The sequence below is a fragment of the Cavia porcellus genome, unplaced genomic scaffold, assembly GCF_034190915.1.
Source record: "Cavia porcellus strain 051 isolate PalLab524CR breed Dunkin Hartley unplaced genomic scaffold, mCavPor4.1 scaffold_8, whole genome shotgun sequence".
Lineage (NCBI taxonomy): Eukaryota > Metazoa > Chordata > Mammalia > Rodentia > Caviidae > Cavia > Cavia porcellus.
The window spans coordinates 45,314,812-45,326,925 of NW_026947491.1; the positions used below are offsets into that span (position 1 = coordinate 45,314,812).

Genomic DNA, 12,114 nt, shown 5'->3' on the forward strand with positions numbered 1-12,114 from the left:
TGTTTTTCCTTCTCCTGCTACCCAGCCGGAATCTGCTTTCTGAACTCCGAGCTGACCCTTCTGGATGAAGATCACACTGATAAGAATTGTGTTCCTCACCCTCACTCACCTGCCTCTGGGCGCTCCCAACCTACGTCAAACACCACTTTCTCCCTCAGTGAGGAGGGCTGCTGCTGTGGGGGTCTCTGGCCATTGCTCTCAGGTTTGAGGGGTCCAGTGGGTACGGCTTGGTGGGGTGGCTTAATGCGTGGCGACAGCCTGCGCGAACATGAACACCCAGGATTTTTAAAACCTGTGGCAGAAGCAGAAAAAAGGGATCCTAGCCCCCTCCCCTCTTTGATTTTCCCCTCTCTTTATCATTTCTTCTCCTCAGAGGGGCCCTGGAAGGGAACTTGGCTCAGATCCACGGTGATGTCCCCCGCAAAGGGCGTGACTCCATTGAGGTCCTGGACAAGAAGGGGATTAAAAGGAAAGAGGAGGACTTCTGAAAAATCAGTAAATTCGTCTTTATTTATTGAAATGGGGGATGATTTTGTGACATGAAAATGCTCCGCGCTAAAACGGAGCGCCTCCGAGGAAACTGGAAGCTAGACAGTTGTTCAGCTGGGGACTGCGTCGGAGGCGGGTCCCGCGGGGACGAGCGGGGACCTCCTAGGTGGCCCAGATCCGCACGTGGGAGCGATCCCGCCAAGAAGCGTCATTCTTCCCTATTTTCCCCATTTGCTAGCGTATTGCTATACGAGGAGAAGCTCTGATAAGCATTGAAGGGATTTTGCTTTCCTAGACCGAATCCTGTTGTCCTATTTCTTTGGGGGGAAAAAAATCTCACTCTCAGGCTTTTATTTCTATTGCGTGTTGAAACGTCAGTATTGCCCCCGTTTTTCTCCTTTGGTTCTTCCTCTATTTCTCGCTCAGACTATCTTGCATCACTGCACGATCCCCATCCCCTACCCTCTACCCCCGAGACGAAGTGTGTGGGGACTGTCACAGGTCGCCAGCTCTCTCGCTACCAGCGAGGAGAGGAGCGGATCTTTTTCACTGGAGCTTTGGAGAAAGCGGTGACGGTCGGGAATGGAACATCTCTGCATTAAAGACTCGAAGCAAGGGGTCGTCGGGTTTTTTCCAACCGTGAGTTGGAGCGAAACCTGCCGGAGCTGGAGCAATCTTGCCTGGCTTCTAGTTTTTTCATTATTATTTTAAAATACAGTGATGTCCCCAGTTTTAGTTCCAAGCCCCTACCTAGGGACTTAAGCAGACCAAGCGGTCGGTTTAAGGATAGCGTTCCGTCTCCCTGGTGCACATCCCGAGCCTAAGAGGAGGCGCCCAGAAACGGCCCTTTCCTCCCCAGGCCACTTTGCGTCGGCCAAATTCCGCCTCTCCCTCCTTCCCGGCTCGCCAAGGGGGCGTCGCCCTGTCCCTTTAAAGGTCCAAACTCCCTCCTTCTTGCCCCCTCCAGAGAGCCAATCACCTAAAACCTCATTTCTTTTGGCCCCACCCCACCTCTAGGGGAGGGACCCCAGGAGACCTAGACGGGGTATCACGTGCGCTGACCGCCGTCACGTGGGCGCAGGAGAAGCGCTGAGCTGGGCGGGGCGGGAGCTGGAGGCTTTCTTAATGAAGTGTCTCCGCATGCGTAGAGGGACCGTGCGAAGGGAGGTAAAGCACCGGGTGGAGGAGGCGGACGGCTAGGAGGCGGAGGAGGAGGAGGAGGAGGAAGAGGGGAGGGGTGGAGAGGGAAGGGAGGAGGCATGGGGGAGGGAAAAAGAGCGAGGTGTCTCCCTAGCTCGCAGCCTCTGGCAAGTGGAGTTTTTAAAAAGCTTGAGCAGATCATGTCATGACGACTTCGCTGCTCCTGCATCCGCGCTGGCCGGAGAGCCTTATGTACGTCTATGAAGACAGCGCGGCAGAGAGCGGCAGCGGCGGCGGCGGCGGGGGCGGCGGGGGCGCGGGTGGAGCAGGGGGCGGCTGCAGCGGAGCGAGCCCCGGCAAAGCCCCGAGCATGGACGGTCTGGGCAGCAGCTGCCCGGCCAGCCACTGCCGCGACCTGCTTCCGCACGCGGTGCTGGGCCGGCCGCCGGCTCCCCTGGGCGCCCCTCAGGGCGCCGTCTACACGGACATCCCGGCCCCCGAGGCGGCGCGCCAATGTGCTCCGCCGCCGGCGCCCCCCACCTCGTCCAGCGCCACCCTGGGCTACGGCTACCCATTTGGCGGCAGCTACTACGGCTGCCGCCTGTCGCACAACGTGAACCTGCAGCAGAAGCCTTGCGCTTACCACCCGGGCGATAAGTACCCGGAGCCGTCGGGCGCCCTGCCCGGTGACGACCTGTCCTCCAGGGCCAAGGAGTTCGCCTTCTACCCCAGTTTCGCCAGCTCCTACCAGGCGATGCCCGGCTACCTGGACGTGTCGGTGGTGCCCGGGATCAGCGGCCACCCGGAGCCGCGTCACGATGCGCTCATCCCCGTCGAAGGCTACCAACACTGGGCTCTCTCCAATGGCTGGGACAGTCAGGTGTACTGCTCCAAGGAGCAGTCTCAGTCCGCCCACCTCTGGAAGTCTCCCTTCCCAGGTAAGGAAGGGGCTCTAGCGCCGCCGCCTTCGCCGCTGCGGGGACCCCTCCCCGCCCTGCCTGCCCCGGGGCTCCGCGCCCCAGCCACCCCCGCCGTCTGGCCCCGGCGCGCCGGCTCGGCTGGGCTGTCGATGGAGCCGGCCTGGCGAGCTGAGCTGAGGAATGTGCTGGGGAAGAAATCTGCTCCGACACGTTCCTCGGAGCTGCCCGGTCGGGAGTGAAGCAATCACAGGCGCCCGAGCGCCCGGCCGCCGGCTCGGGCCCCGTTTGGAGCTCGCTCTACTCCTCCTCCTCCAGCCCGCTCTATCCTCAAGTAGTTTCTAGACCCTAAACACCCGGTTCCGGTCAGGAATGGGTTATAGTGGATCTCCAGTGCCTTGAAATTGAGGGCGAAATGGGCAATCCACTGGATAACTGGGGTAAAAAATAAGAAACTTCATCTTGTTTGCCTGAATTTTCAGGACATTTAGGCGCAAAAAAATTTTTAAAATAAGGATGTAGGGCCGGGGATTGAGCTCAGCGGCGTAAGCGCGCACCTGCCAAGCGCGAGGTCGTGAGTTCGATCCCCGGTACAAAAAAAAAAAAAAAAAACCAAAAAGGATGTAATTTGCAGTCTGCAGGCATGTAGGGTTTTTCTCTTGATTTATTTTTAAAATTCAGTCCGAATGTTCTGATCCTTTAGGGAGAAAAGCTATAATTTCGGGAGGAGTAGAGAGGAGGGGGCTCAATCCTCTCTCCTGGGATATAAATTTTTCTTTGACTGTACCTCTCTCGTGTGCTGAACTCAAATACTATGAGTGTTTTCACTGACAACTTCCCACAAAGTGGGCGAGAGTCATTTACTATGCCCCAGAGAAAGAAAAGGGACCTGGGATAAGGGGTGGAGGAAGGAGAGCTGTGAAAATCGGGGTCCAGGTTACTGCTAGGACTCCTGGATCTTACATGGCTGTGTATGGGAGGGGAGAATTCTCTGAAGTCCTTTTCCTTTTCTAACCCAGGCTGTCTGAATAAGATAGCAACTCCCACCATTCCCCAGGGAAGAAAGAGCAGTCCCAGGTTTCCCAGAATCACATTGGGAGCTTTAGATTCTGCTCTGTTTGAAAAATCAGAGTTTCTCCAGGTCTACAGAATAACAAAATTGAGGCTGCTTGTCGTGTAAGCGGAGCTCAGTGGGAAATGGTCTCTTCTGAGGCCTATAGAGTTGGAGGGGCTGAACAGCCATAAATGTCTTCCCAATACCACCCAGAGGTTCTCCCCTGTATGCTGGGCCCAGGGATGTTCTCATTAGAAAGCATAAACCCCAAGACCTCCTAAAGGTGGGCCTGAAATTCCTCTGCATCCGGGATTGGAAACAGAAGTAGGCAGTGAAGTATCACTGAATGAGGATTGGAATTTGGCTCCGTGATGGAGCACTTGCCTAATAGGCATGAGATCCTGGGTTCGAGGCCCTGTGTTCAATCCTCCCAAAGGGTTCAAGGCCCTGAGTACTGCCCCCCCATAAGTGATTGGATATTGTTAGTGTAGTAAATAGCATTCGTGTGAACATTATGAGATTACTTAAGATAACAACTCAATACCAGGGTGGACTCAGCACAAGGCATTCCATTTCTGACTGCAGCATTGAGAATGATGGCATTTTAGTATATGGTATCATGAGTCATCTCTGAATTAGCTGCAAGAATTTTATTAACCACCTAATATAAAACACATAATGCATTTCTAGAAGATACTGTACATGTAGAGATACTATAGAGAGGGCGCCCTTTATTTCTCTATCTCACCAAAACAGATAATCTCTTAGGAGATGAGGGTCCAGCCAGAATTTCTGGACAGTAGAGCCCGTGCGTCATGCTAAAGGGCTCCTGGGCAGGGAACAGGTGCCCACCAGGCCCACTGTGGTCAGGAGCAGAGGCTCACAACAATGGGCAAAGGTTTAGTGTGAGGAGATCAAAGAGAAAGATGCTCTGATATCTCAGGAAGGGTAAGATCCAAGAGAAGCTCAAAAACATCTTTAAGCAAAACAAACATTTCAGAGGTTTTTAAAAGAAAAAACTTTGTCTAAAATAAACACTTTTTGTTCACAGCCTCCCAGAGAAAAACATCTCTGAAATTTAAAAAATACAACCCAATTGAGATTTAATACACTTGCAAATTACAGTATGGAGATGGATATAAAACCCAGCATGCCTCATGAGCTTTGTGCTCACACCCTGTCTGTGTGGAAACATCCTGACTGGTATATCTCTGTGAGTGCAGAGGTCCAGGCAAGAAGCAGATGAAAAAGAAATTATCTTCAGACACCCTCCATCTTTCTACCCACACAGATCTTTTAGAAGTAGTGAGATTTCCAGATAACTCTGTCTATGCAATTATGGTTTGTTCAGCAACATCTAGGCATAAACACCACTGTCTCTCTTCAACGCCTCTGGCTCTGAGAAACCTCATCTATGGCAGTCTGGGCTGGTGTGAGAGATGGAGGCAATTGTTCAGAAAGATCCAGATAATTAGCGCTGAGATGTGTTGTGGCTTCTTCCTTCTCCCAATTATACAGACCCTTGCTTCAGTGCTCTGGTTTTTTGTTTGTTTGTTTGTTGTTTTTGGTTTTTTCTCCCTACAGCGAGTATAGACATATTTTTCTTCTATTCTCTTTTCCTAAGAGAAACAGAATTTCCAGGAGAGAATTAGGCAGAAGAGAGAAAAAGAGATGAGGTTGAAGGAGAAAAAGAGAGAAAAACAACAGTGGGTGCATTTAGGTTGAGAAAAGCAGCTGGTGGGGTTTCTGTCTGGACAATATACTCTTCAGAGCCCAGAACCTGCTCTTGAAGGTGGGTAATCAAGAGTGGATGGACTGTGGGAACTTGTACATAGGAAGTCCTCTGCGGTCCCCACAGAATGCTGTGGCTGAGCATTGATCTAAGTTTTATTCTTTCTCCAAGGTGTTGATTATGCTCCCAGGTATAAAGGGAGTAGTACATGAGACCTAGAAGACACTAGGGAAAGGGTGAAATTAGCCAAATCCCCACTCATTGTAGCCAGTGTAGACACAGATGTTTTCATATCTGTAGCTTCCACTTCCTTTTCATAGTAGCAGACAATGAAAGAGGGCTTCTTTTTTTTTTTTAATTTTTTTTTTTTTGTCTTTTTTCCTTTTTATTGGTACCGGGGATCGAACTCACGACCGCCTGCTTGCAAAGGCAGGTGCTTATGCCGCTGAGCTAAATCCCTAGCCCCCTGAAAGAGGGCTTCTTTGAGAAAGCAAGACTGAAGTTATCTCCAGAGGAGATCGGAGCAATCTTCAGTTTTCTAACCCATGAAATAAAGCCAGATCGATCCTTGACTTCCTGTAGAGAGAAATAATCAGTTCGAGCCAGTTGCCTACTTCTTAAAACTGTTTTTTTTTAAAGGCTTAGGTTGATTAAACGTCATTGGAAATTTAAAGTTGCAGTTCAGGGCACTAAAATTAAATAACTAATTATGAGTTTTCAGAAACTGAAGTTGAAAAACAAACCCAGGAATAAATACGTGCCTACTTCAGAAGCAAAACCCACCTTTAGTCTACTTTGTTCTCCAGGAAAAAAGAAGTATTTTAAAGCTGGGTTGTTTTAGGTGGCCTATTTCCATTTTAAAATATACTGTATTGGGCTGGGGATTTAGCTCAGTGGCATAAGCACCTGCCTCCTGAGCACAAGGTCATGAATTCAATCCCTGGTATCAATATTTAAATACGAATGTTGTACTTAAATATACATATATTTACTATATATATGTATGTATATATATATTTAAAATCTTGTGTATATATATATATATTAAATCCTGTGATTTAAATTATTTTATCCACTCTAGTCTCTGGTTCCAGATTTTGTAAAGAGGTTTAATAAAATAAACCTGAAAAATGCTTGAAGAATTTAAAAACAAAATCAGAAACTCATGTTACTACTTGCCACATTCATTTTTCTTGTTTCTTAATCATCAGTTTCCCCAAACATGGGTATATCTATAAGAATAAAACAATTTTTAAAAAGAATAAAACAATTGAGAACTGAAAGATGTTTTTAAAATGATCTTGCACAAAATCTCTTTTTTTAGCCCAAATGACCTTGTCTGTTTAAGTTAAGGTGTTCTGTTTTTCAGATTTAAAAAAAGAAACTTGGCTTATTTACACAAAGGCAGAGAAAAATGACAGGCTGGACAATTTTCCTGGGAAATTTTTATCATGAAGAAAGCCAGAGCATGCCACTGGACCACCCCCACCCTACTCCCGTTTTTTTCTTGAATGCTATTTCTCCCTGTTTTTGATTGTGGTCTCTTTTCTCTTCATCCTGTATCCTATAGACCAAATGGGAACTGGTATAAGGAAAGTGTTTTGTGAGAGGAGAGTGTCAGGAAGCATTTCAGGAGGAACATGGTGTCTTCACTCTGGGCTGTGTCTCCAGTTTCAGAGAACAGTATGATTGAAGAGAAAGCCTCAGTTATCCTGTCCCTTTCATTAGGTTCTGCCCAGTGAAACCTCACATGGGAAAAATCAAGAGCCATTATTCAGATAATCTTCATTTCTGCCCCCCCCCCCACCTTCTATGACCTTTTACTGCTGGGGTGAGGGCCGGGAGTGGAAGGTGGGAATAAATCGCATATACTGTTTTTAGTTCCTGTGAAATTCTCAGAGCCTAAAGAAACTGAACTGGTAGTTCTTGAGATGAGGATGCTAGGGTTTCAGGTTGGAGTTGGTGCATAGACAGTTTCCTTCAGTTTTGAAGGAAGTGAATGGGTGAAAGGTTGGAATGGAGTTTGCTCTATTTTGTTGGGACCCCAGTGTGAATCCCTTGCTTACAAGGGCCTAAGTCTCTGTATTCAAGACAGGATCTCTCAATTTGGGTATAATTCACAACATTGAGCCTTCCATTTCTAGAGCAGTCAGCCTCCCATGCAAGCTGCCTTCACCTGGACATGTTCTTCCTTTCCTCTCTTGGTACTTACAGTCCCTAGTGCAGGGCCAGTGCCCAAAGGCATGAAGACCCTCCTGGTCTGTGCCTACTGAAGCTGACCTGTGCCTGCTATGCCCTCTTCAGACATACTCCTTCCTTAGTGGGGCAGATAAAGGCTGATAGACATCCAATGAGCTATCTACTGGAAGAAAAGATTTTTTTCCATATACCCAAAATCTTGCAAGCATGGCAGGTCAGGGGAAATTTGGAAGATCTCAAAGGGTTTTAGGTTCCTTGTTAATTTTAAAGAGCCATATTGAAGCCTGAGGAAAAAGGAAAAATCTATAATACTGATCCTGTGTTTGCTTAAAAATTGATACTTTGTTTATCATTCAATGGCATTCCATTTGATTTTTTAAATGTATCAAAATATTATCTTGATTAGTTTTGGGAGTTCCTTTCCTTAGAGTTTGTAGCCAAGGAGGCTATCTCAGCGACCTCCCAGTTTTGTGCTAGTAACTTCTTCATTTTTATCAGTACCGGGGATCGAACTCACAACCGCCTGCTTGCAAGGCAGGTGCTTATGCCACTGAGCTAAATCCCCAGCCCTAAGCTAAATCCCTAGCCCGCTAATAACTGAGGTACAGAGGATTGATTAGAGGGCTTCATCAGGCGGAGAAATCCGCCGGCACCTTTTGGATCGCTGCCCAAATCTTGCGCCTGGGCAGCCTGGTGGGCCCCACCAGTCTGGCCTCGCACCTCATTTCCTGCCGCCCGGCTTCTCTCCCCTCTCTCCCAGACGTGGTTCCCCTACAGCCCGAGGTGAGCAGCTACCGACGTGGGCGCAAGAAACGTGTGCCCTACACGAAGGTGCAGCTGAAGGAGCTAGAGAAGGAGTACGCGGCCAGCAAGTTCATCACCAAAGAGAAGCGCCGGCGCATCTCGGCCACCACGAACCTCTCGGAGCGCCAAGTCACCATCTGGTTCCAGAACCGGCGGGTGAAAGAGAAAAAGGTGGTCAGCAAATCGAAAGCGCCTCATCTTCACTCCACCTGACGGCTCACCAGGCCACCCGCCCCGTCTATTTATGTCTCCGCTTTGTACCATAACCGAACCCATTGAAGGACAAAGGACCCTGCGCGGGTACGGAAAGTATTTAAAGTTAACAAGAAAGAGGAACCACGCGCCAGAGGCAGAGTCTTAAAGGAAGCGCTCAGCCTTACCCTACTCCCTTTCCCATCCCCACCTCCACCCCATCCAGAGGGTACCCACGGTGTACCAGCAGCTTTGGAGAGGGTCTGGGTGGGTTATGGGAGGAAAGCTCTGTTCCCCTTCGCCCTAGCTCCGTATCAGCAGAGAGCCCAAGCATTCCAACCAAAGCAGGGTTGGGATCTTGAATGACTCAATTTTTTTATTATTATTTTTAATTTTTTGGTACTGGGGATGGAACTCACGACCTTCCACTTGCCAGACAGGTGGTGCTTGTGCCACTGAGCTAAATCCCTGGCCCTTAAATGACTTAATCCTTGCCCTTCCTATGCCCAGGATAGATGACCTTTTTGAAGGCTGCAGCTTGGGTGCAGGATTTGGTGAGCTCATATTCTCCTTCCAATGCCTCCTTCCCTCCATCCCTGCCACACTCTGTAGGCAAGATTTCCCAGTTACGATTTTCTGTGCATATTTTAAAAATCGTGTTAATGATAATGATTAGGGACTTGGCAGCGTGATTGAAGTACAGACCATGCTTGGAGCTTGTAGGTTTTCTTTCTTTCATGTTTCCACAAAAGCTAGAATTGGTGCAGCCGCTAGTTCCACCCCAACCCAGAAGTAATTTCTCTTCTCAGAGCTGTCTTTGCCCTCTCCTGCTCTGCTCTCGCAGTCATGTGGAAATCCAGGGAGGACAAAAACTCTAACCATGCTGCTAAATGCAGTTTAGTTCTCCAGTCTCCTAGTGACGTTTGGAATTAGGCCAAACTCAGAGGCAGAACTTTGTCTTAAGGATAAACTTCTTTTCCGAGGAGATGGAGAGACTGCGCCTCAGCAGAGCGCCTCTCCAGCCACCCATCCATCAAAGCAATACCTTGGGAGAGGCTTCACACTTTCACTGCTACAGATTTCCCAAGGAAAGCTAAAGGAGCTAGTTTAGAAGCCTAAAATAACTGGCCCCAATTAGCTACCTAGATGTAGATGCTGCCTAATATTACCTTCCTTGAAAGCCTACTTGGTGCTGTGGAGACCCCCCCCCCCAACCTCTTCCTTTCCCACTGGCACATTACAAAACAGTGTTCTTTTGAAATGTCCATCTGAAATAGGTTCTTTTTTTTTTTTAATGTTCTGTATCTGTATATAGTATTGTGATGTCTGGATGACAGTGTACTGAATGCAAAAACATTCCATAAACCTGTTTTTAAAATAAAATATCTTTTTTGGCCTTGATTTTATTGCTCAGATTCCTTATGAAGTTCTTTCTATCTACTGGCTCACTGGGGTACAGGCTACCAGATCCATCTCCAGCCAGAATGGGTAGGGGAACGAGTATAGACATCATCCCTAGATTGGTAGATCTTCAATCTATATTTTGCTGCACTTACATGTTTTAGCTATTTTGGTTGTCTGCACCATCTAGACAAAAGGAAACTTTTTGGGGAGGTACCAGGGAAGAAACTCAATCTCACAATTATCAGGCAAGCACTTGAGCTGCTGAACTAAATCCCCAGCCCACGAAAGGAAACTTCTTATCTTCATCCCCAATTTAGAGGTGCATATGTGGCAGCAGGGTAGGGGGAGATGTGATCTACCATTGAAAAGCCCTGGAAGTATGTAAGTAAGAAAAGGATTTTTGTAGCCATTCCATTGATAATTGGGGCTGAGGATTGGGGATATAGCTCAGTGATACTGTGCCTTGCACAGGGCCCTGGCTTTGATCCCAGCACACACACACACACACACACACACACACACAGGGACACCCACACATGCACATGCACATGCGCATGCTCAGGCCACCTGGGACTCAGATCTGGTTCTGGGTGCTCAGAAGGCAGCATCCCAGCTAGGAGCTCAGTAACCTAGGGGTACCCACAGGAATGGGAAACTAACATTAGGCCCCTGGGGCCCTACTGCTCTGAGGGTCTCAAATCTCTGGCCAGTTCAGGACTGGGATTAGGGTTGGAATGGGGTTTACACCTGCTAGGGGCAGCTTTGAACTCATCTTTTCCCTTATCAACCTATGCAGAGTGGTTGTAATGCTAGTACCCTTTGGGCCCTAGTTTGCCAAGCCAGATCTACTTTCACTCTCTAACATTCCTGGGAACCCATTCTTCCAGGTAATCAGGAACCCATGTAGATGCTGCCTCTAATTTGTTTTGCTTGTCGCATCTGTGCCTATCTCCCTATCTGGCAGAGTTAATGAGATCATTAAGTTGTCAGGTTAAGAGACTTTTAAAAGCAATATAGCCTAAAACAATGTTATCTCAGATTAAATCTTTACTGCAGCAATTTTATTTATATATAATATTTTTCCTCTCCTGAGACACCGAAAAACTGGAGGTGGATATACCAGGTTGGAAATCAGAGTTCTCTGTTGTCTCTTTGCCTGATGGGGCTGAAGCTTTTAAAATTTCATTTAAGGGGCTGAGGGTTTAGCTTAGTGGCATAAATGCCTGCCTGGCAAGCATGAGGTCTTGAGTTCAATCCCTGGTACCAAAAATAAATAAGTAAATAAATAAATAAAATTTTATTTAAATGAGATGAAACTCACACATGTGTGCATGCACACACACACACACACACACACACACACACACACACACACATATACAGAGTCTGAAAGACAAAGAGACTGGAGAGCCTGTAATTCATCCTCTTGGAGGTTCTGCTTACTGATGTGGCTGCCACTTCTGTTCTAGTCATCAGAACTCTGGGTTGAGCACCAGAGAACCACACACAGGGCAGAGGAGAGGGAATAGATAAGACTCCAAGGAATAACACTCACTCTTTTTTTTTTTTTTTTTTTTTTTTGTCTTTTTCTTTTCCCTTTTCCCTTTTTTATCGGTACCGGGGGTTGAACTCACAACCGCCTGCTTGCAAGGCAGGTGCTTATGCCACTGAGCTAAATCCCCAGCCCCATAACACTCACTCTTAATTCCATTTCCCATAACTTCCCACCAATCACCCTCACTCCAAAAACCCCTGGTTCTCTCCTCAGTTAGAGACCCAATGTGTGTTTGGGCAAGAACAGTGATGCTCTTTTGATATCAGTCTCCAGCCCTCTTTACTGTTTAGGGTAGTCCCATGATAAAACTGTAGACACAGTGAAAGCCGGGGACTCTGTGGATAAAGAAAAATCTAGAGTTCTCCCAGCAGTTTTTCTCCTTCTGCAACCACACCCACAATTAAACAAATGATTATGTCTTATCTGGGTGTAATGATGTGTGTCTGCAGTCTCAGGTGCTTGGGAGGCTGAGATAAAAGGATCATTGTGTACAGAAGTTTTGGCCCCCTGTTCTCAAAAAAGAAAATAAAATAGCCTTCCCATACTGTGGAAACCATCTCAGACCCCAAAGGGATGATGAAAAATGAGGAAAGTTTTGGGACTTTACTTGGATTGTACTGGGATACCA

General features: G+C 47.6%; 1 protein-coding gene across 1 annotated transcript; it reads left to right on the forward strand.

Moving 5' to 3' along the window:
* The first annotated feature begins 1,759 nt into the window (after positions 1-1,759).
* Hoxc13 (homeobox C13) lies at positions 1,760-9,928 on the forward strand. The gene is made up of 2 exons (XM_003476248.2): positions 1,760-2,567; positions 8,292-9,928. Exons 1-2 carry the CDS (start codon positions 1,835-1,837, stop codon positions 8,546-8,548), a joined length of 990 nt encoding a protein of 329 aa, XP_003476296.1. The 5' UTR covers positions 1,760-1,834; the 3' UTR covers positions 8,549-9,928.
* The last annotated feature ends 2,186 nt before the right edge of the window (positions 9,929-12,114 follow it).